The sequence below is a fragment of the Scylla paramamosain genome, chromosome 1 (genome assembly GCF_035594125.1).
Source record: "Scylla paramamosain isolate STU-SP2022 chromosome 1, ASM3559412v1, whole genome shotgun sequence".
Lineage (NCBI taxonomy): Eukaryota > Metazoa > Arthropoda > Malacostraca > Decapoda > Portunidae > Scylla > Scylla paramamosain.
The window spans coordinates 13,049,312-13,075,225 of record NC_087151.1 but is presented as its reverse complement, the minus strand read 5'-3'; the positions used below and the strand labels follow the sequence as shown (position 1 = coordinate 13,075,225).

At 36.1% G+C, this 25,914-nt stretch overlaps 2 protein-coding genes across 5 annotated transcripts in view; one reads left to right on the top strand and one right to left on the bottom strand.

Annotated features, from left to right (window-relative positions):
- The window catches only part of LOC135101881 (clumping factor A-like), a 34,491-nt gene extending 28,301 nt beyond the window's left edge, over positions 1–6,190 (top strand). Inside the window, exons 4-7 of the mRNA XM_064006226.1 lie at positions 4,378–4,475; positions 5,406–5,501; positions 5,654–5,835; positions 6,004–6,190. Of these exons, the coding sequence (XP_063862296.1) occupies positions 4,378–4,475; positions 5,406–5,501; positions 5,654–5,835; positions 6,004–6,190 (563 nt within the window). The remainder of the gene's footprint in view (positions 1–4,377; positions 4,476–5,405; positions 5,502–5,653; positions 5,836–6,003) is intronic.
- Positions 1–25,631, bottom strand: LOC135100921 (acyl-coenzyme A thioesterase 13-like). Of its 4 annotated transcripts, XR_010268985.1 has the most exons (6): positions 24,848–25,154; positions 19,946–20,130; positions 8,731–8,893; positions 8,195–8,541; positions 6,910–7,051; positions 1–2,783 (listed from the first exon to the last, which is right to left on the bottom strand). XR_010268985.1 is itself a non-coding variant. In XM_064004545.1 (4 exons), the coding sequence occupies exons 1-3, from the start codon at positions 24,935–24,937 to the stop codon at positions 8,740–8,742; spliced, it is 429 nt and encodes a 142-aa protein (XP_063860615.1). In that variant the 5' UTR covers positions 24,938–25,154; the 3' UTR covers positions 8,049–8,541; positions 8,731–8,739. The 4 variants fall into 4 exon arrangements, 2 of the variants coding, with proteins under 2 accessions (XP_063860615.1, XP_063860619.1); XR_010268981.1 differs by lacking the exon at positions 8,195–8,541; XM_064004545.1 differs by lacking the exons at positions 1–2,783; positions 6,910–7,051 and having other exon boundaries at positions 8,049–8,541.
- Positions 25,632–25,914: the final 283 nt, after the last annotated feature.

The window sequence follows — 25,914 nt, the reverse complement described above, 5'->3', positions numbered from 1 at the left end:
TTATTATTATTATTATTTTATTGACCGCAACAACCCATACAACACAATGAACTTAACGAACGATAAGTGACCTTCTAAAAGAGATACAAGAAATGTGCTATTGGTCCATCACAAAAGACTGTAGAAATGTGATTGTATGTGACAAAACTAGAAATATTAAGGCATAAAAACTTTAAGGTGTCACAATTAACAAAATATTGGTAAACTTAAAATGTAAAGGAAAACGGATAACGACATACGAAATTATTAAGATTAATCAACGGCACGGTTAATAGTACAATATATATAATAAATAAAACCAAATTTATACCTCTAATAACGAAATACATTGGCATACTTTTCAAAAATTAATAATGATAAATGAACATATGTGCATTATCTGAAAATCTATTGTTCTCATTTAATAGTATACACAAAGCTGATGGAAATAATTCAAGCTTAGTTAAACACATAATTCGAAAAATCTCAGTTAACAAAACAAAACCAAGTTTATACCTCCAACGATAAAATACATCAAAATACTTTTTAAAAAATACCAATAATAAACGAACAGATGCTTCATCTGGATTAAACTTCTATTTTACCTACCAAGAGAAAGAAAAAAAAAATTACGCAAATAATAACATTCCCATTCAAAAAATATACACAACTTTCATCGATATGATTCAAGTTTAGTTCCAATAGACTTGTAACATATCCCAAACTATCTTACATACTAGTGCGTAATTAGCTTGTGTCGTATATATCTCTTGAATAGTAGAAATCCGGAATATGTCTCGAATATGTTGCGTGAATAACATGCTCCTCTGTCTGAACATCCCTACAAGTACACACCCTCTCTGCTAGTGGGAGGTAACCGCGGCCCCTTCTACTCCACCTACCCACCTCCACTACAAGAGAATGTGCTGACACACGGAATCAGATGAAAGCGGACCTTTGTAATTCACTTACTTTGTAGTTCGTTTGATATAATGGGTGAACTGCCAAGGTTGGGTTCATTATAGTTCTATAAGTAATTCTTCTTGATGATGCTGAATTTAGCACACAGTTTTTTAGTTCATTCCATCCCACTTGTATGTCATCAGGGTTCTCGTGCAACAAGCCTGTCAGGTATAGTCTGGTATTACCTCCTGTATCACATACTGTCTTAACTACAAACGAAAATAGATCATCGTCCATCGCCTTCCTTTCTTCCCACTTACTTTTAAAGAACATCCTTTGCCTTTTCTTAACCAGAACTTTTAATGGTGGGTATCCTGTCTCAATATAACACAGGTCGTTGCATGTGTTCCCCTAACATCAAGAAGATTTTTCAAAGACCAGTTATTTAACTTATTAACAGGACTAAGATCCGCACTCAACCACAATTCGCAGCCATACAATAGAGAAGACATTAGACACGCATCAAATACTCGTTTTTTTACTAAGAACGGTAAATCATTGTTTTTCTTTAGAAATAAAATGTACTCCTTAACATCCTTCATTTTCCTTTCAGCATGAACCTTAACGGTTGAAAACACAGAGCCATTAGATGTAAATGGTGATCCCAGATACACGTACATGTCACACCATTCTACCCTCATATTGTCCACTACCATCGCTTCAAAGAATTTCTTCAAATTCAAATTCAATGTCGCAAACATCAACTTCCCTCGTTTAAACGCTTATGACGTCATCCTGCGTCGCCTTATGATATGGTAAGTGTTTGTCCGACGGACTATGTTCGACCGTGTGGACGCACCTTTATTAGAATCTTCCGTTCTAAATTGCGTAGCCTCTTGTTTGTTTTTATTTAGGATTACGGGCTTGGCGTAATTCTTCAGTATTTATCGATCCCCTTTAAGGTGTGAAGCATTACATTCATGTTACCCCTAATGACTATGTATTTAGTAGTATTTAGGGATGTACTGTATGATCGCGTTTTAGCTTATCGCATGTCTGGGCTGTCAAGGTCTGTTCACCATTGTCACAGTTGTCTGATCACCGTTGTGTTGTACGATGAAAAATCCTGAAATATTTATGGCAACATGACCAACTACACTTGTCCTTGTGTCTTTCTTCTTTCCAGATGACTCCGGATGAGATATAGCCGCGCTGAGTCTCCACAATGCATTTCTTGGCGAGTTATTTTATACTTGTATATGAAAGTGCAGTTTTGACAATCCACTATACTTACTTTTTCTTCTAAATTTGTAGTGCCACGAACGAGTGTCCCGGTTTGCTATAGTGAAAACACAACTAAAGTTGCCTGAACAGTGATTTTTGCACTCTCCGCCCTCACCATGTTAGTTACTTTCCCACTACAATGCAGTCCACTTGCATGCAGTGGTCATCCCTCCCCCCAGCACCCCTAACATCTTTTACCCAGAATGCCCCTCCAAGATTGTCCCTTTTTAATGATCTCCCAGACTGCGTCATTTTTCAATTATTTTTATTTTACGATTGCTTAATATTTTTCATACTTCTGCAAATTTACTTTTTCGACATTTTTTTACCAGGTGGTGGTGGTGGTGGAAGTAATGGCTGTGGACACGGACAATCACGCCATGAAAGCGGTGTTCCGCCACCCCAATATCCACTTGTAACAAATATGGTGAGGGTAATTGCAAATAGAGAGAATAGTGTTTCCCGGTTTTATTAACTCTTTCTTCCACAGGTGTCTTCCTTGATGATCACTCCTCGCCCATTGATGCTCTTCACTACTACAAGTAGTAGCACACTGGTGGTATCCACGTCTTCCTTGTGCGTTTGACTCGTTGGCTGGCTGTGATAGCTGCCTTGTGCTGTAACAGTTCGAATGATTTTATTTTTATTTATTTTTTTTTTTTATTGTTAGAGAATTTTTTTATTGTTCTTGAAAGCAAAACACACGGAATGAAGAAATTATGAACTCGACCACGACCACACACAGCTCACTGGTGATTCAGGTGTTCAGTCAGCCGGTGTCACACTAGCTTAACCCAGATGCATTAGGAAAATGTCGATTGGTGGTGATGCTGCTGCGTTTTTTTTTTTTTTTTTTACGTCATTATAAAAAAAATTACCTCGACAACACTGAAGATAACGGCCTAAAGCAGAGAGAGAGTGGGGTAAATGTTATATACAATCTTACAAAATTCACAACTCAGATACCTTAACAAGCTTCCTCCCTGACAGTTGTTACCGCTCTTCTCTCCTGTAATACATCCTCCCCCACTTCACCTCCCTAGTGCTGCTCCTCGATAAACAAGCGAACATACTAGAATAATTACGTAATTCTCTATTATTACGTCTTAAGTAATCATCAGTCACCTGTAGCAGTTAACACACATCAAGGTAATAGTTATCCAGCCATTAATTAATAGACGTCAGATGTCTTGACGCGCACCATCACATTCACATCGTTAATAAACCTAACCATCAATTAGCGAGGGCATTAGCCAATCAGATGTCTCGGCGGGTATCATCACGACCAAATCAATGTAAAGGTAACCTTTAATTAACAAAGACATTAGCCAGCCAATGAAATGTCTCGACAGGCGCCATCATAATCATATCACTAATACACCTAACCATTAATTAATAAGGACACTTCCCATCACACTCAAATCACTAATAATCCTAACAGCCAATCAAAGCGTTTTAATGAGTAGCTGAGACACTCAAATGCAGACTGAATACGAAAACTGATAACAACCGACATAACTACTAGATAACTACCATTTACTTACCTTATTATTAAAAGAACTTGATACCTTCAAAATATATCATAATACCATAACGTACATACTACTATTGAATATCAAGGTGTTAAAAGAGCAGCAACACTAACCTTGGCGTAGTATTGAGAAAAGTACACAGCCAGGACGCAGGAACGCACCCTCTCCCTGCAGTGTTCCACTCACAAATGCCCGATTAGGTAGACTTCCCTACCCTCGACCCCGCCCCCGAGGCCCCCAATCTAGTTATTCCCCTTCCGTAATCCCCACCTTAACTACTCGTGATGTAGTTGATCTTTGGATATATTACAGCGTCGATTACCATAAACAATATAAAAACAATACGTTTTTTTTTTTTTTCTTTTCTTTTTAAAGCGTAATTAGATAACGTGAAGGTGGAGCCCCAGCCACGGTGGAACAAGACGTTTTCCTTGATGAGGATCTTACATTACGTCAAGTACATTATTTACGTATGTGCTTACTCTCTGTTCATTAACTCATTTACATTAAAATTTGTCATTACTCATGAACGAAAAATTGTCATTTGCACTTGATGAACCAAAGAAATTGAGTGAAACTTTCGCTTGCAAAAATCCGAACAAAAAAAATTACTGTAGTTATCCTATGCACAACGCTTGGGAACACTTGAAGAACTCTTAACCCCCTCGCCCCACATCAGGAGAGCGGTGGCCCCACGCCAATGATCGCAAAAGAGAGGCCGACCGCCTCACGGGGGACGCTGACTCGTTCATGCCGTGTGTTGTTATGCTGTGTGCTGTGGGGTTATGCTCGCAGTTTAGACATTTTTTTTATTTATTTATCTATAATCGATATACCAATAAAATAACAAAAGTAAAAGATAGTCTATCAAGTAAATAACAGAAATAAAAACGAGTCGAGACTAATCTCGACTGAGAGAGAGAGAGAGAGAGAGAGAGAGAGAGAGAGAGAGAGAGAGAGAGAGAGAGAGAGAGAGAGAGAGAGAGAGAGAGAGAGAATTATTATTATTATTAGTTTATTGACAAATTCACAAATATAAGATGATAAAACATACATAATAAAAACAGTACAAGAATAACTTCTCAATAAAATTTGTCCAGATAAAATACAATTTCTAAAATCTGTCTCCGTCTACTAAACTGTTAAAATTAACCACTGTGCAAATATTAAACCAAAACAATAAAAACATGATATTTATACAACTATAATTGTATCTTCCTCTAACTACCAGATAAAAACAAACAGAGAAAGAGAGAGAGAGAGAGAGAGAGAGAGAGAGAGAGAGAGAGAGAGAGAGAGAGAGAGAGAGAGAGAGAGAGAGAGAGAGCACTTTTTAAGCAGTATATTCTGATCCCTTGAAACTAAAGAAATGCCAACTCTTTTGCCTCGAACAGAATCTACCCATGTGTTTAGGGAAGGGAGCGAAATAACTTATGTGCTCCTAGACATGCAACACACCAGGGCAGCGCAAGGCATTGCATAGCACAGCTCCCCTTTAGGTCACTGACAGGACCCGAGAGTGCTGTCACTAACACTCCTATGGGTCAAGGTTATAGTGTATGTGGGATCTGTGTACAATACAGCTGCTGCAGTCAAATGTTTCCTGTACCAGACTGATAATTGTTTCCCCAGTAAACTACTGAAACAGTGAGCTCAAAATCTTCACAGAACTTCTAAGCCAACTTCCCATACTTACAATCCTTCCAGAGCTTCCTTGCAGACATTTTCAACATCACCACAGACCAAGACAATATATACATAGCAGGTTCCATCAATGCCACTGTAAACCCTGTCAATCCTACCGTAGATCTTATCAGTACTGTTATACACTGGATCCTGGCAACTCCACTGTAAACTCTATCAATATTTCTGCAGATCTTGTCCCATTGTGAACCCTATTAGTACTTCCGCAAATCCTATCAACTCCACTTTAGACCTTATCAATACTTCTGCAGATCCTATCAAAGTCTGAGAGCCATAATCAACAGGAGGACAATGATGCTGAAAGCAGGCACCTCATGCATAACAAGAAACATAAATCTAATAACAATAAAGGATTTTATGAGAAATACACACCCAAGGCTGTGTCAAGAATAGCAGGCAGCACAAGCAACATGCCCATCACTGGGACTCCAGTGTTACTATGTCATTGATTCTCATCTTCTCTCAACTGTCAATGTCAGGAGCTTCAAGGGCCAGATCACCACTGCTGAGTGCTACATTCAAAATCCCCAGGAAATTGTTGAAACACAATTACAACAAACAGCTGCCTTCCAGCAAGCTGAAATAAGCAGTGTTGGTGCAGGGGTTGCAACACATGCAACAACACTTGGTTGTTCCTGGTGAGAGGCACTCAGGAGCCTGGTGCAAGATTATCCAGGTGTGAGGGCAACAGTGCCATCCCCATAAAAACAAAGATGGGTACCATCACCATCAGGGGCTCACCCACTAAGGTGGCAGCTGTCCAGCACTACATCACAGCCCATCTCTAATAAGAAAGTTGCCACAGCACACCTGGCAAGCTAAGAATGTTTCTGGCCTTACAATGGTTGCAATATCTGGACCTTGAGGCTGCCCTTTGTACTTCTCTGACACAAAATGCATCACTCTACTGCCATTTTCATCATAATTGAAATGTCTGATGCTTACAGATTTTGTCAAAGTCAAATAAATATTTTTGCAGTGATAATGTATTAAAGTAAAAGCAGTTTGAAAGTTAATGGAAATAAATATTGTGAATCATAAATTTTATTATATTTCCCAATATACTTCCAACTGAAATATATTTCTTGAATAGGCTTCTACTGCAGTGTTCCTTACTATTTGATCATTTTAGTTTTATTTATTAATTTTTATTTATTGGACTTACTTTTAATGTGTGCCCTTTCTCTCTCTCTCTCTCTCTCTCTCTCTCTCTCTCTCTCTCTCTCTCTCTCTCTCTCTCTCTCTCTCTCTCTCTCTCTCTCTCTCGCTCTCTGTTTTTTGCCACTATCTTCATATGGCAATAATTTTGCGGTGATTCTTCAGTCTGGGATGCAAGTGTTAAGGCTTTATAAGTTTCAACATACAAGACAATAAATAAATTGTATACAATATAAATATAACACCTTCGTTCATCAAAAACTTTTGAACATACACAAAGTGAAATAACAAGCTGATAACTGCATTCACACTAGAAGGGAAGCATGCACAAAGGCAGATGAAGACTTACCTGCAGTGAGTGTTGCCGTTGTGGATGATAATGGCTGCATGGATCATATTGTTCTGGGTGTCATTCAAGATATCCATGCTGTCCTCCCTGTCCTCCTCCTTCTTATCAGAGGTTTTTTTGTTGTCATAGCTGAATTTAGGCTCTAAGGGATGAGATAAAAGCCTTTATTGTTTCTGACTTGAGTTAAGAAGCAGGCTAAAGCTAAGAGACAGTAAGTCACAGTTAAGAGGCAGGAGTTTGGAGTTAAGAGGAAGGAAATTGGAGTCAAAAGCAAGGAAGCTGGAGTTGAAAGGAAGTTGGTGGGAATGAAGAGGAAGTTGTTGTCAAGAGGAATAAATTTGCTGTTAAGAGGGAGATTAAAATTTTTTAAAATTCTCTAGAAGTAAAAATTCTCAATAACCTGTAAAATGTTTACTAGTTCTAATAGCTCCTCCAAACCCATGTACTAAGCTGTGGAGAAAGATATCATTCACAAGTAACCACAAAATTGTCTGTTCTTTTTTTTTTTATATGAGAGGGCCACTGGCCAAGGATAAAAAAAAATATGACAAAAAAAAAAGGCCCACTTATTGCCAGTTCTCCAAAGATGCCAGTCTGAATCTTATTAAAAGTTCACAACAGCTGATCTAAGGCATTTCTTTATGCAACTCTCTTTTCCAGCACAAAACACACATGGAATACAGAACAGAAAAAAGAAATTTAAAATTTACAATGCTGAATTCATTAGAAAATATAAAAAAAATAATACTGTATTGAATGTCATGTGAAAAAAAAAATATATATATATATATATATATATATATATATATATATATATATATATATATATATATATATATATATATATATATATATATATATATATATATATATATATATATATATATATATATATATAAGATCTCTTTTGAGGCACTTAGCTACTGCACTTTAAAACTTGATCATCTGCTTTTGGGGAAGCCTCTATGAAGAAGGCATCAGATATAGGGAGATGGTGATGCAGTGATTGGTACTGTACAGTCAGAAAGGAGGTTTATCCAAGTTGTGCAAAATCTAATTATTTTGTATTTTTACTGGATTTTGATTGTAAACAAGTAAGGTTTTAACTCCACCCTTTTATAGTATTTAAAATCAACATAAAAGTTTGTGACATTTATTAATTGCTTCAACTTTTAACCCCTAAAATGCCAGTGTCTTACAGTGATTCTGGCAGTCAAGATTTTTTTCTTCATAAAACTATCAAACTGAATACAAAAACATGTTCAATAAGTATAACAGCACTCACCTTGGCCAGTATCAGATCATTTAGAAGTCACAGAGTTATATATGGACATTACAAATGTCCTCACTATCTCCACAGACTTCACTGCTCTTTTTCTACCTCCTGTCTATGTGCTGGCACAGTAATACTGCTCTTATGCTGTGGGTATGTTGCTCACAATCTACATATTTTTTGATGAGCAGTGCAGTCTTTTATTTTTCCACAAGATGATTCATTGCAGCTCTAGTGCATAAAAGTTTCTAGGGTGTTCTATCAAAGGAGGATAGAGAGAAATATAAAGTACGATGAAAAATTTTCTATTTTCACTTACTGACCAAATTTATTTCTTGTTTGTCTGTTTGTTTTCTATTCTGGAGAAGAAAATAAAAGGAAGAGATACTGAACATAACAGAAATTACACATGGTAATTATCTTTATTTAATCAATAAAGAGATTATGTACACAAGGTAACACCTAGAATACCTAGAATAACAAAATGTACCCATCTTATTTACATTGTCACATATACAAGTTAATACATGCAATTTCCTATGACATACATTTTAACTTCATCCAATAAATTTTGTGTGGCTGCCCTTGGCCACCAGGTCTCCTGTTTCTTTGTTGATTATATCAACGTCCAGGAAAGCCATTGTCTTGCCCACCCTAAGCGTCTCAGCATTGATGAGAATTTCTTCTCCAGTTTTAGCACTTTTCATGTATCTGACAAAGAAAACATCATTAACTAGAACACCACAAATACTGGTGACATGTTAACATATACAATCAAGATGACCATCTGAAACTCTGAAGCCCCATAACACTACCATCACACAGTGCACTGTCTGATCTAAAAGTGAGAGAATGGCTCCTGCTCACAGTTGCTAAAAGGGGCAAAGGGGTCAGCTAGGAGTAATTATTACCTCAAGAGTTAATATTTTTCCTCACTGAAAGGAAGCTTCCTTCTCCGGGGGGGGGGGTGGAAGACATCTGGTGTAGCTCAGGGCTGACTGACCCATGAGAGACAAGCATGCTGGACATTCCATCATCCAATATTAAACCAGCTGAATATTAGCAGACAATGTTGATGGTTAGATTTTCCCTACCAGCAATCTATCCACACTGTCACTTTTAAGTAACAAACTTAATCAAATGAAAGTGCCAACAGTGGTAAGTGGTTGTAAGGGCAAACCTTTATACTGTAAGTAAATCCCCACAGACATTATGCAGAATCTTGAAGACAATGTTCACATGATATGAAAATAGAGTAAAGAAACATTACAGCATTACTGAATTCTCTTTACATCTACTCTCTTAATACTAGGCTGTACTATCACCAAATTTCATGAAGTGAACCCCTGATTTAGTGGATTAATTTGAGCCACCTTTTTCCACCTGATTTAATGTCCATTATTTTTTTATTTTTATTTTTTTTTATGTAGGAAGGACACTGGCCAAGGGCAACAAAAATCCAATGAAAAAAAATATGCCCACTGAAATGCCAGTCCCATAAAAGGGTCAAAGCAGTGGTCAAAAATTGATGAATAAGTGTCTTGAAACCTCCCTCTTGAAGGAATTCAAGTCATAGGAAGGTGGAAATACAGAAGCAGGCAGGGAGTTCCAGAGTTTACCAGAGAAAGGGATGAATGATTGAGAATACAGGTTAACTCTTGCGTTAGAGAGGTGGACAGAATAGGGGTGAGAGAAAGAAGAAAGTCTTGTGCAGTGAAGCTGCGGGAGGAGGGGAGGCATGCAGTTAGCAAGATCAGAAGAGCAGTTAACATGAAAAAAGTGGTAGAAGACAGCTAGATATGCAACATTGCGACAGTGAGAGAGAGGCTTAAGACAGTCAGTTAGAGAAGAGTTGATGAGACAAAAAGCTTTTCATTCCACCCTGTCTAGAAGAGCAGTATGAGTGGAACCCCCCCAGACATGTGAAGCATACTCCATACATGGACAGATAAGGCCCTTGTACAGAATTAGCAGCTGGGGGATGAGAAAAACTGGCGGAGATATCTCAGAACGCCTAACTTCATAGAAGCTGTTTTAGCTAGAGATGAGATGTGAAGTTTCCAGTTCAGAATAAAAGTAAAGGACAGACTGAAGGTGTTCAGTGTAGAAAAGGGGGACAGTTGAGTGTCATTGAAGAAGAGCAGATAGTTGTCTGGAAGGTTGTGTCGAGTTGACAGATGGAGGAACTGAGTTTTTGAGGCATTGAACAGTACCAAGTTTCCTCTGCCCCAATCAGAAATTTTAGAAAGATCAGAAGTCAAGTGTTCTGTGGCTTCCCTGCGTGAAATGTTTACCTCCTGAAGGGATGGACGTCTATGAAAAGACGTGGAAAAGTGCAGGGTGGTATCATCAGCGTAGGAGTGGATAGGACAAGAAGTTTGGTTTAGAAGATCATTAATGAATAATAAGAAGAGAGTGGGTGACAGGACAGAACCCTGAGGAACACCACTGTTTAAAGATTTAGGAGAAGAACAGTGACCGTCTACCACAGCAGCAATAGAACGGTCAGAAAGGAAACTTGAGATGAAGTTACAGAGAGAAGGATAGAACCCATAGGAGGGTAGTTTGGAAATCAAAGCTTTGTGCCAGGCTCTATCAAAAGCTTTTGATATGTCCAAGGCAACAGCAAAAGTTTCACCAAAAAGAGGATGACCAAGACTCAGTAAGGAAAGCCAGAAGATCACCAGTAGAGTGGCCTTGACGGAACCCATACTGGCGATCAGATAGAAGGTTGTGAAGTGAGAGATGTTTAAGAATCTTCCTGTTGAGGATAGATTAAAAAACTTTAGATAGGCAGGAAATTAAAGCAATAGGACGGTAGTTTGAGGGATTAGAACGGTCACCCTTTTTAGGAACACGTTGAATGTAGGCAAACTTCCTGCAAGAAGAAAAGGTAGATGTTGACAGACAGAGCTGAAAGAGTTTGACTAGGCAAGGTGCAAGCACAGAGGCACAGTTTCAGAGAACAATAGGAGGGACCCCATCAGGTCCATAAGCCTTTTGAGGGTTTAGGCCAGCAAGGGCATGGAAAACATCATTGCCAAGAATTTTAATAGGTGGCATGAAGTAGTCAGAGGGTGGAGGAGAGGGAGGAACAAGCCCAGAATCGTCCAAGGTAGAGTTTTGAGCAAAGGTCTGAGCGAAGAGTTCAGCTTTAGAAATAGATATGATAGCAGTGGTGCCATCTGGTTGAAATAGAGGAGGGAAAGAAGAAGAAGCAAAGTTATTGGAGATATTTTTGGGTAGATGCCAGAAGTCACGAGGGGAGTTAGATCTTGACAGGTTTTTTCATTTTCTGTTAATGAAGGAGTTTTGGCTAGTTGGAGAACAGACTTGGCATGGTTGCGGGCAGAAATATAAAGTGCATGAGATTCTGGTGATGGAAGGCTGAAGTACCTTTTGTGGGCCACCTCTCTATCATGTATAGCATGAGAACAAGCTGTGTTTAACCAAGGTTTAGAAGGTTTAGGATGAGAAAAAGAGTGAGGAATGTATGCCTCCATGCCAGACACTATTACCTCTGTTATGCGCTCAGTACACGAAGACAGGTCTCTGACACGGAAGCAGTAGTCATTCCAAGGAAAATCAGCAAAATACCTCCTCAGGTCCCCCCAACTAGCAGACGCAAAATGCCAGAGGCACTTCCACTTAGGGGATCCTGAGGAGGGATTGGAGCAATAGGACAAGATAAAGATATGAGATTGTGATCAGAGGAGCCCAACAGAGAAGAAAGGGTGACAGCATAAGCAGAAGGATTAGAGGTCAGGAAAAGGTCAAGAATGTTGGGCGTATCTCCAAGACAGTCAGGAATACGAGTAGGGTGTTGCACCAATTGCTCTAGGTCATGGAAGACAGCAAAGTTGTAGGCTAGTTCACCAGGATGGTCAGTGAAGGGAGAGAAAAGCCAAAGCTGGTGGTGAACACTGAAGTCTCTAAGAATGGAGATCTCTGCAAAAAGGAAGAGGGTCAGAATGTGCTCCACTTTGGAGGTTAAGTAGTCAAAGAATTTCTTATAGTCAGAGGAGTTAGGTGAGAGGTATACAGCACAGATAAATTTAGTATGAGAGTGACTCTGTAGTCGTAGCCAGATGGTGGAAAACTCAAAAGATTCAGGAGCATGGGCACGAGAGCAGGTTAAGTCATTGCGCGCATAAACACAGCATCCAGCTTTGGATCGAAAATGAGGATAGAGAAAGTGGGAGGAAACAGAAAAGGAGCTGGATTATGAAGAAAATTCCACAAAATCAAGCATAATTCAGTAATGCCTTGTATTCTGAAACACTAAGAAACATGAAGAACAGCCAGGAGAGGGAGCACCCACACTTATGGCTGGTACTGTGTAATTGATGAGTTTGAATTTTTTTGTCACCAATGGATAGGGACAGAGGACTGAAGGTGATTTAAACAAACATGTCACCACACAATAGGGTGGGAGAATCAGTGCTGAGAGCATATCAGAACTAGTTTCATCCACACCTTGCTGGATAAAGATGGTATCCAGCAATGACATAAAGAAAATTTTACCTATAATACCTATAAAAAAAATTTTGACAGTGAAGGCTTTGGTACCAATTAAACATTTTTTTTTCTACTGTTTTCATCATTTGCATTTTGTAAGATTTTGAGGAGGAAGATCATGCCTGGAATGGATGAACAGTGTGGACAAAGCACTAAATGCAGGAGGAATGACTGTGCAGCAAGCAAGAATGACTGCATGACAGAGTGAATGGAGAGTGACAGTGGTGAGTGCATGAAGACAACACAGTCACGTCAATTTCTGGAAAGGGGTGTGGGAACATTTTGTATGGTCCATTGGTGTATGGACCCAGTTAGGGTGCAAGGCAATCTGTAGGAATACCCTACATCTGCTGTAGTCTATGAATTGGAGTAGGTGTGGAGTAGGGAATGGTCGTATTATGATGGGGTAAGGGTAAACCAGTGTATGCTGTCAGGTCTTGCCATGGAAGATTGCTGTGCAATGCCTAAGCTCCTGGGGTACAGTAGGGTAGTCCACAAGACAACATATCCCTTTCCACCAGGGGCTAATGGGAGTATGAATGTGAATGTTTGTATAATTGTGTGGTCCTTTGTTTGGGGCACCACATGCAGGATTGCCACTCTGGTAAAAATATATAGATAGGTATATGGAAGATTTCTTAAGCTGCCAAATACAAAATATAGGAAGAGGCTTGGCTGAGATAATTTATAAATAACTGGAAAAGAGTGAGTGATAAGAAAGTCACATGGAAAACCATTATCAATAAAATTTGAACAAAGATCTTTCATCACTGCAGCAATAGAAGAGCCAGAAAAGAAACTTGGAAAAAAAAAAAGATACAGAGATGGATAGAATCCATATTGACAACAAGAAAAAAAATTGTGAGCAGAAGGATGTTGAAGAATCTTCCTATTGAGGATGGATCCAAAGACTTAAGGAGGATAGGAAATCAATGCTAAAGGTGAGTAGTTTAGAAAATTGATCCTTCAAAACTAATACAAAATAGCAGTAGTCTTTGTAGTATTTAGGCCTTTATCTTTATGATATTTAATATCCTGTAGCAGGCCTCATTCAAAACTTATTTTTACCCTTAACTTAAGCAATCACTGGTATGTGTTCATTTGTTTATATTTTTTTTTTCTGAGTAGTCTGTGCAGTACTTTGATATTATTATCATTGCTTTCCTTTTAGTTTAAGATAACAGATAAAGTGACTGAAAATATTCCAAGCATAAAAAAAAAGACAATAACATTGAGTGCACAAATTAACAGTCTCATAGAGGTGGAAGCAGAGAGTGTGGGTTCTAGGGCAACTTAGCCTGCAGTAGGGTTCATTTGATTTAAATCAAATTATTTAAATCAAGTTATTTAAATTGATTAAAATAAGAAGTTTAAAAATCATGATTTAAATCAAAATTAAATATACTGTATTAAAAATTATTGAAGTGTTATATCGAGAGTAAAATAGCTAATGATTTATTAAAATTATTGAAGTGTTACATTGAGTAAAAAATCATGATTTAAATAAAAATTAAATACACTGTATTAAAAATTATTTAAGTGATATACTGAGAGTAAAATATCTAATGATTTAGGATATATATATATATATATATATATATATATATATATATATATATATATATATATATATATATATATATATATATATATATATATATATATATATATATATATATATTAGGGTGAATCATTTTTATTTTTTTTTTATTTTCTAATGTGGGTAGTGTGGAAAAGTTGTCAATTCATGAGAAAAAAATCATGTTCAAACCATTTTCCTGTAAGATGATATCTTTTACTGCCCCAAGCCAACTGAAATCTGAAATTTCAGCCTCAAAAATAGGTGACTTTTGTGATATACCTCGAGTTCATATTTTCATATATTTTTCTTTTGGGTACTCCTCAAAACTATGAATGCACCTTGTATGACATGTTTAAAGGCAGAGTGATATATAATATCTTCTACTGCCCCAAGCCTTTGGAAAATGTGAAAAACATTGATTTTTTTTTTCACTACTTAAAAAAAAATGATAAAATTCTACCAACATATCTACAGCTTAGTATAAGTTATAATATGCAAATTTGTTGTCTAATTATCAGTTGTGAAGGCACATATCACTACATCATAACATCTTCTACTGCATCAATTAAAATCGATATTGTGTATTTGTAGGAACTTGAATGAACATCTTGCAACTATTGCTGCTTGTCTTGTGTTGGTTATGATATATGTTTTCTGTTGTCTTTAACTGAAATTGATTCAAATGAAACTCTGATGCAGCCCCTCATTTACTTAACCAAATTTTGAATAATGAAAACTTACTTGAGGAAGTGAACATATGATAACTGTTTGTCAAAGCCATGCTACCCTATTTAGCCTATTCTTTTTCTTCCTCTCCATTCCATTTCAGGCCACCTCACCACTCATAAGCGGCACGACAGACGTTCCCTGGTTCTCTCAGTAGTAGTCTTGCAGTCTTTCTGAGTAGACGTGTGGCAATGACACAATGAGTCAGGGGAAGATTACATGACAGGGAGCTAGCTGTCCTGTTTTTGGTCAGCTTGTTGTATTGAACAGGCGATGTCTTCCTACTTATGAAGACATAATGAAAGCTTGCTTTTGGAAAAGATTAGAGAAGAAAACATCATCTCAAGAACCAAAATGGAGAGACATCAGTTATTCCATCTGCTTACAGTTGGAAGAAATATGGAGTACAGCATCAATTCCCACTGTCTCTTTAAAGTAAATGAAAGATATGCTGGACATGTATCACAGAAAGTACAGAAACCTATTAAAACCATACAAAAGCAGGAAAGATGACCCTGCTTATATTAATAGGATTGAGCTTTTCAAGGTAGATGGTCAGAAACTTTTTGACATAGCAGCCTGCAAACGCACTGGAAAAACATGTTTGTGTGAAAGAATGAAAAAAATATCACAACAGGAGATGGAGTTTCTTGATGATCAGAGAAATCAGAGAAATCATAGAAAATTGGCAATTGGCTCTCTGATATAACAACTAAAAAAAATTTCAAAAGAAATGAGAGACGGAAAAGAACTGAATCATGCAATGAATCCTCAACCATCAACAAGTGGATCTATGCAAGTGGAATCATCTCCTATATATAACTCTACTTCATCTACAGATGATTCTGATTTTGAGAGAAAATTGCCAGAAAGAATGAAGAGGAACACTAAGAAGAAACACAAGCATGTCAAGTTGCCTTCAGTAGCATTGCTTTGTGACAGAACAGCTGTGTCTGATAGAACAGCTGCATGTATCTCCAGCACTGTGCTTAAAGATATTGGACTGATCAGTAAAGAAGATGCATCACAAGTTGTTGAGAAACAAAATTCATCATGCACACATAACAAAACAAACAACAAAATATAACAAAACAAAGGAAGTCACCCTTGAGTATTTTCTTTGATGGAAGAAAGGATAGAACAATATTGCAGGTGAAGGAAGGAAACAAATCCTCAAAAAAAAAGATATTATTGAAGAGCATGTAACAATACTTCAAGAACCAGGATCTAAATACATTGGCCATATTACTCCAAGTTCAGGATCTGCTCAGGACATTCCATCAGAAATTATCAGTTTTATGAACTCTGAGAACATTAAAACAACTAAACTTCAGGCCATTGGTTGTGATGGCACTGTTGTCAACACCAGCAGTAAAAATGGTGTTATTGCTCTTATTGAACAGTACTTGGGTAAATCTCTGCAATGGCTGATATGTTAGTTACATGGAAACAAGTTACCTTTACATCATTTGATCACCAAATTAGATGGAACAACCACTGGGCCTTATGGATTCACAAACAACATTGGGAAACAGTTAAAGGAATGTGAGAAATTGCCAGTTGTTGCATTTGAATCCATAGATGATGATGAGATTGCTGTCAATGTTTCTGATCTCAGTACAGATCAAAAATATCTGTTGCAAGCTTATAGAGCTATTCAAACAGGTCATTGTAATGCCTCACTGGCCCATCACAACTTGGGCATGATGTCACATTCTCACTGGCTCACAACTGCTAATAGACTTCTCTGACTCTACATGGCTACATAAAGTCCATCAGATGTATTTGTGACAATTATTAAATTCATCATGATTGTGTATGCTTCAATGTGGTTTAAAATCAAAAGCAATCGCTCAGTTATAATAGCTTGTAAACACCTTCATGAAACAATTGTCAGAGTTGGAAAATTGGACCGCAGAACACAACAAATAATAGAACCAGTTATTCAATGAAATGCCTACTACAGTCACTTTGAAAATATTCTAATGAATATGATTCATGATGAGAAAGAGGACATATGGGAACTGGATTGGAGAAGGATCTTGAAAGCAAGAAGATTAGCAGAATCAGCTCCATATTGTTTAAGAACTTTTAAAGTGCCCACTCTCAATTTCAGTGCTCAGTCATATTATGACATGGTTGACTGGCAGTCTTTGGATCTGACAGAACCTCCTCTTACAAAGAAAATAGAGAAAGAAAGTATCACTAAGTTTATTCATTCATGTCATGTCCCAAGTCTTCAGACAAAAGCTATTCCATGTCACACGCAAGCAGTGAAACGGCACATCAAGCTTGTTACAGAGGCATGCCGGAAAGTTTGAGGCAGAAGCAACAGGGATGGACTCATTCAATCAAGTTTGCTGTCTCCAACTGATGCCTAGTTTTGAAACAAAAAATCAATTTGACATATAAACAGTTCCACAAATGGTGGGGTGGTTGGGCTGGGATAGGGCGGAACTCGAAGTACGGCCACCTCCCTGCAGTGAGGTCTGGGTTATTTCCCCCAAAAAAAATAAAATAAAATAATAATACAGGGAAAATAAGCAAAGAGTTGTACATACATTAAATTTTATTTAGATAAATATCTTGAAAGCTTAAAATTCTTATAAAAACAGAGCAAGCAGTAATAGCTGCAGGATGTTCGTTCAAGTTCCTACAAATACACAATATCGATTTTAATTGAAGCAGTAGATGTTATGATATAGTGATATGTGCCCTCACAACTGATAATTAGACAACAAATTCACATATTATAACTTATACTAAGCTGTGGATATATGTTGGTAGAATTTTGCAATTTTTTTTTTTTAAATAGTGAAAAAAAATCTGTTTTTCACATTTTCCAAAGGCTTGGGGCAGCAGAAGATATTACATATCACTCTGCCTTTAAACATGTCATATACAAGGTGCATTCATAGTTTTGAGGAGTACCCTAAAGAAAAGATACATGAAAATATGAACTCGAGGTATATCACAAGTCACCTATTTTTGAGGCTGAAATTTCAGATTTCAGTTGGCTTGGGGCAGTAAAAGATATCATCTTACAGAAAAATGGTTTGAACATGATTTTTTTCTCATGAATTGACAATTTTTCCACACCACCCACATTAGAAAATTAAAAAAAATGTAAAAACGATCCAACCTAATATATATATATATATATATATATATATATATATATATATATATATATATATATATATATATATATATATATATATATATATATATATATATATATATATATATATATATATATATACAGTAAACCCTTGATAAACTAAACTAACTGAGAGTAAATAATCCTCCCTCAATAAACTGAACTAACTGGGGGAGATGCCTGATGGTTTATCAGAAAATTTGGTTCATAAGATGGTCAGAATAGCACTGTATAAACTGACTGAGGGCTGGTAACACACATGTTTAAAATGGGTGGCTTCTTTTTATGTTTTTATGGTAGATGTTTAGTGGTACACTGCTTAATTAATTTACTGTAATATATATAATAAGGTAGGTCAAATAAAAGTGTTTCTGACTGTGTTATATTCACCAAACAAGGAAGGGATGCTGTGTTGCCTTGTTGGGAAGCGTTGCTGAGATGAAGGAGGAGGAAGCCAAGTCATGCACATACCACCACACTACACCAGATAACCAGCAACACACTGGGATGTATTCAGTCAGCCCAGCCCCACCCTGCACCAGTGGGCAGCTTACCCAAGGGATACACATGGCATCACCAGCATGTTTGGTCAGCTTTCTAACTCGTCAAAATCTGAACGTGTGACTGGTTTACCAATTGAAGTTCAGTCGGCACAAAGGGATCAGTTTACCCGAAATTCGGTTTAATGAGGTTCAGTTTATTGAGGGTTTACTGTATATTTTATATATATATATATATATATATATATATATATATATATATATATATATATATATATATATATATATATATATATATATATATATATATATATACACACACACACAAAAGGAAGAAGGAAGAGCATGTGAACCAGTTGACAGCAAAAGTATCAAGTCTACTTGTCCTGTACTGAGTGTACTGATCCTGCAGCATGTCAAGCACCAGTGAATCATTGCCATCTCTTACAACAGAGTGGTCTAATTTCTTCAATATCTTGGACCACTTCAGCACTAAATGGTTACATGGAGGGCCACTAATATATATATAAAATCATAGTTCCCAGAACTATTTAATATACAAACACAGAAACTTGGTCTATGTTTTCATATAAAAAATAAATTCATAATACAAGTGGTCACAGGCCACAGATAATGAACTGGCAGGCTTATGGTCTGTGGGCCCATAGCTGGACCAAAGTAAGTTAGTTACTTTAACATAATAGATCTTATTAAACTATTAGTCTTACCTATGATTTTCATGTGAAAAACTCAAGTTTGGTAATGTATATTAAACTATGATTTCATTTAACATTGGCCAAGTTTAAAACAAGAAAAATGTTTTTATAAAACTGAAATAAATAATCAATGCAAACAAGGATTAATGCAAAAATAATTTAAATAAAAACTCAATTTAAATAAAAAAATTATTTAAATATATATATATATATATATATATATATATATATATATATATATATATATATATATATATATATATATATATATATATATATATATATATATATATATATATATATATATATAAAATTTTTTTTTTCTTTTTTTCTTTTATTGTGATTTCCTGCAACTCTGGCTTACAGTGACTTTAGTACACAATGCTGGACTACAACTTTTTAAAAGAAGAGAAATATTGATTTGTCTCAAAAGCCTTGGTACACATAAATGATACTGTGAAATATCAATTACAATACTTCATGAGTAGTAAGCAATTACATATATACAAGTACAAACAGCTACATACAGTATGTATATACAGAACACGCAGCCAAACTTACGACACGTTTATATTGACAGAGACACCTGGAGCACCCTGCTCAGTGGTCATGAGAGCCAAGGTGGACACTGCATCAACCAGTGTGGCAGTGAAGCCCCCATGGAGATTCCCTCCCCGATTGGTGTGTTCCTTTTCTATCTTCACTTTGGCTACACAACGTCCCTGACCAGCTGATACCAGACACAGCTGACAAAGGACATTGTCAGAAATCTTAGATACAAGATGATGGCCATTAGTAAGAATAAAACACAAGAGAAAGTTTGTTAATATAAGGAGAATACATACAATCAGGTAATGCTTGATGAATTATCAATCAATGAACACTTGAGGCATCTAAGATCTGAAAGGCAAAGCCACCAATTTGGCCATTTTCAGGTTTCAAGAGGATGGTAAAGGTGAGTCCCTACTGTGTGTTCTGGTTATAGCCAGAATATCTGACCTCCTTGCCCCTCTACTGAGAGGCTATAGTTGTGTTACTTTTATTACCCAGAAAATGTGATTACACACTCATGGTTCTCAGAGTCAAAACAGCACTGCCACCAATGAATGAGAGTGTGGTAAAGATACACGCCTTCCACCCACCAAATCACTGCACTGCACTCAAGGCCACAGAGTACATGCATGTCCAAACCCATGTTTATACCCCCTTAAGGGCTGCACAACTTTATTGCTCCTGCTCAATATTAAGGAATTCAAAAAAATAGTAATTCATATTAAAACTGGAAAATATTAACAGGATACATTTTTTTTTTTTTTATCTTACTTATATTGTGATTATATTTTTGTTTTCAAGAAGTAATTACATTATGTAATATGATGTGCATGTGCATATATTTACATTTTTTTTCTTTTTTTTTTTCATTTGGCTGTATAATTATATTGGTACATGATACATTGGTTTTTAATCATGTTTTGTGGAAGTAATTCATACACCAAATTTAAGTGCAATTATCTCAAAACTCATTTGGCAGCTTCACCCTTCTGACTCTAGATGCCTCACTTGTTCATCATAAACTGGCAGTCATAACAATCACCATTCATGATTCAAACCACTGGATGCCAGGCAGGTGTGGAATGCTTTACATCACTGATGGTTTCCCTACATCCCATCAGGTATAATTTTCAACAGAAAACTACACCAAAGATTAATTAAATTTTTGTACCACAGGAACAGCAACCTCCATCCTCAGAATCCTAAATACACCTCAACTCAATTGGCTCTTGTTTGGTAGGTTCACCCTACCCAGAAGCTCATGGATCAGAGGGCAGCTGGTGGCTAAATACACAAGCCATTACAATCAAAACAACAAATAAAGAAATACTAAAAAATTACAGGCTAAGTGTGCCACTCAGGATTTCATGCTGAAACAAGTGGTTAGAAAGTAAGTACTCCTGTACAAGTTGTGTGTATTATGGTAAAGCAATAATGAAAAGAATAATAAAATAAAATAAATAATTGTTGAGGGCAGCAGAGTTTTAGATTTGAACTCAGCAAGAGAATGGGCCTCAAAACCTCATAAAATTGAAGAATGCAATTATGTGATGAATTAAAAACCACACAATAACCTCTGTACTTGAATAGGGTGTTAACATGTATTTTAAATTGGCAGCCACAGAAATCATGATACAGTGCAAGAAAATTAATTGCAAAATTCTGAACATTTACCAAAAATTCTATTTAGCCACCAGCTCACTTATTAGCCAGTAAAAAAAGAAAAATATGGCAGTTGACATTTATTGAAACTGGAAATTTACAAAGCTGCCTAACAGAGAGAAAACACCATATAAAATCTTCAGTATCTATACAGTCATCCTCACTTCCAAAAAAATAAATAAAAACAAATAACAATAGTAATAATAATAATAATAATAATAATAATAATAATAATAATAATAATAATAATAATAATAATAAAAATAATAATAATAATAATAATAATAATAATAATAATAATAATAATAAATCCACACAATTCTTCTTTTCTTTATGGTAGTTACAGATGTGATCAGAATTCAAGAAACCTGCCAGGCTCACTTTCACTGTTCATTCATTATTTTTTCTAATCTTGTGTCCTCAGATCTGTGTAAAGAATCTATCAGTTGTCAGGTTTTGTCAGTACATCAGAACACATGACTGAAGTACACTACAAACACAGTGGAAGCCAGTGCAAGATACTTGACTTTATTAATGACCACAACTGTCCCTTCTCCTTTGTGATAAAAAAATGGATGCTTTTTTTATCAGAGCGTCAGTTATGTTAGATTAGGTTTAGATTAATTAATTTCACTGATGATTCCTTCATTGTGTAGATCACTATTTGAAAAATCATATTTCTGCCCCGAAATAAATAGTCACAGCCTCAAATTAGTAGGCTAAGGTTATTTCAGTCATTCTACCTACCCTCACAAAAAAATAAATAAATAAATAAAAATCTGCTGCCATATACCTTTAAAAGAGGCTGTAACAAGACATGGAAAATATTAAGAACAACGCACCCAAGATTATTTTCAATAAGGTGTGCTTTCAAGAAGTGTAAGTAGTATAGCTACATGTCTGTAAAGGTTTTACTGATCGCTCGTTGATATTAAGGTTACAATACAATGTTAAAATTTCTCCAGTATTCCCAAGATCCGTCCTGCTTATCTGTCCGTGCTGAAGTTACAGTGCGTGTGTTCGTGTGTTGGTTTACATGCAGGGTGCTTTTGCACATGCTCCTAAGTCTATGGGGGGTGTCCAGGGGGGGCGCAGCCCCCCCCACGGTTAGGTTAGGTTAAAAGCATAGGTTAGGTTAGGTTAGGTTAGGTTAGGTTAAAAGCATAGGTTAGGTTAGTAACCTTAGGGGGGGTCCAGGGGGGACGCAGCCCCCCTGGTTAGGTTAGGTTAGGTATATAATTATTCTGGCATATTGGTTAAAACTTAAATTTTACCCCAAATTTTTTTTATTCTAGGGAAATTTCCCTAGATTTTCAAAGTCCCCCCACCCAAAAAAAAACCAATTCCCCACGTGCCCCCAAGCTTATTGGGGGAGAGGGGAAAAGATTAATAAGATATGTGTGGAGGTGTATTTCTTAAGAAAAAATAAAAAAATAAATAAAAATAGAAATTATCCATACAAACAACAGACACACGAATACTCACATTAATACATGAAACAACATAGACATTTGCAATACACTACTCACACGACAATGACTTACAGCGTAGTACCACACTTGCACGAACAAGTACACAGATACACTTATAACACCTCCACTCACACAAGCACATCCCAGACAACAAAAGCAACCTTCTAGGCTGGGGAGTCTAAACCTAGATACATAAATGAAGAAGCGAGCCACACAAACCAACATTATGTAGTCACAAAAATAGCAACGTGGTTTGCCCACAAACTTTTATCTCTTACTTTCCTTCTTTTATTTCTTACCTTTTCCTTCAGCAATAAACACTCTTAAATTACTTCACCCATCTTTACTTTACTTAGTTTAGTTTAGTTTAGTATTTCTTAAGAATTACTCTTAAATTTTACCCCAAATTTTTTTTATTCTAGGGAAATTTCCCTAGATTTTCAAAGTCCATTTATCGCTTTTTTATGTCCTCCCCCTCAAAAAAAAAAGATTCCCCACGTGCCCCCAAGCTTGCTGGGGTAGAGGGGAAAAGATTAATAAGATATGTGTGAAGGTGTATTTCTTAAGAATTACCCAAGACATGCTATGGATAACACTACTATTACTAGTATAACTATTATTATTGCTGCTACTAGTGCTGCACTGCTGCTGCTACTACTACAGTAAATTTTTAGATTTACACCATAATTTCCCTATACCCTAACCTAGCCAGGAGGCAGCACATCCCTGGCCCTCCCACCCCACAAGGATACTTATCTAATCCGACCTAACCTTGCCATCAGCCTGTGCCCTCCACCCTCAGATCCCCCTCAGGGATATAATCTAAATTAACCTAACCTAGCCCAGGGAAACTAATCTAATCTAACTTAATCTAACCTAACCTATCTTACAGAATCGGATTTAGGGACTTTCTTTGGGGAAATGCCCATATCAATTTTAAAAACTATGGATTTTCCATGGAACCTCTAAGGGATAAAGTTTCAGTATTGTTATACACATTCACCTGTTTCATGGCAAAAAAAAAACACATTGTTCTCAGTGAAGTACATGGGGTTACATATAACACAGTAGTGTGTATCTTTATCAGCTCAAATTGTTTGTTCCTGAGATATTAATTTTTTTTATCAAATTTACCGTTAAGGTGGATTAGGTTAGGTTAGGTTTAGTTAGGTTGGGTTGGGTTAGGTTAGGTTTAATTAGATTAGGTTAGGTTTAGTTAGGTCGGGTTAGATTTGGTTAGATTATGTTTAATTAGGTTAGGTTTAATTAGGTTAGGTTCTTAGGTTAGGTTTAATTTTTTTTTTTTTTACGAATATCTGCTTGTTTACATGTGCGGGGGTATATAAAAAAAAATATATATATATATATATATATATATATATATATATATATATATATATATATATATATATATATATATATATATATATATATATATATGCGATGGAAACGGTTCATTTGAACCACATCAAAATCTACCAGAAAAATGTTGTCTCGTCCGAAAATGTTATATATACGGGGGAAAAATATAAATTTACCAAAGTTTCTTACAATCCATTAAGGTATGCAAAAATCGCATTCCCAATTCTGTAGAGTATGATGATGTAAATCTGAACTACTACTACTACTACTTTGAGATAAATATGCATAAAGCAAACCAGGAATATATGTTAACGGTCAAATGAAATAAAACATAATTTCTATTATCCTGGGGTAGTAAAAAAAAAATACTGTAATCACCAACACGGCAGACATACATACATTCACTGGCACTGACCTTAGACAACTGTGTATCATAGCCTCCGGACTCCACTACTGCTGATAACATTTGTTGAAGAAGTTTTTTCACACCGTTACCGCCAGACATCCTCTCGTGGTTGTATCTTCAGGGAATGCTCACTAAATTTAAAGCCTGCAACACGCTTTTACTCAGCTAGACACTTAAATACGAGAGCTATTGCCAGTTAAGAGGAGTATGCATAGGTTTGCTATTCAATACTGGTCCATGAGAAATGTCCAAGAGGAATTGACTTTATCTTTTTAGGCCACGAAACTCCTCTTATGTTACATAATAGAAATTGTATTACGGATCAGATTGTCATTCAATACAGTGTGGCTTATATATATATATATATATATATATATATATATATATATATATATATATATATATATATATATATATATATATATATATATATATATCATCAACTCCTCTCCTCTAACTGACTGTCTTCAGCCTCTCTCTCACCGCCGCAATGTTGCATATCTAGCTGTCTTCTACCGCTATTTTCATGCTAACTGCTCTTCTGATCTTGCTAACTGCATGCCTCCCCTCCTTCGGTGGCCTCTTCTTTCTCTCACCCCTATTCTGTCCACCTCTCTAACACAAGAGTTAACCAGTATTCTCAATCATTCATCCCTTTCTCTGGTAAACTCTGGAACTCCCTGCCTGCTTCTGTATTTCCACCTTCTTATGACTTGAATTCCTTCAAGAGGGAGGTTTCAAGACACTTATCCACCAATTTTTGACCACTGCTTTGACCCTTTTATGGGACTGGCATTTCAGTGGGCATTTTTTTTATTAGATTTTTGTTGCCCTTGGCCAGTGTCCTTCCTACATAAAAAAAAAAATAAATAAATAAATAAATAAATAAAATAAAATATATATATATATATATATATATATATATATATATATATATATATATATATATATATATATATATATATATATATATATATATATATATATATATATATATATATATATAAACACGCAACAAAAAAAATATTCTAGTGCAATGTAAATTTAATCATGATATAATGAAAATATTTGTATGC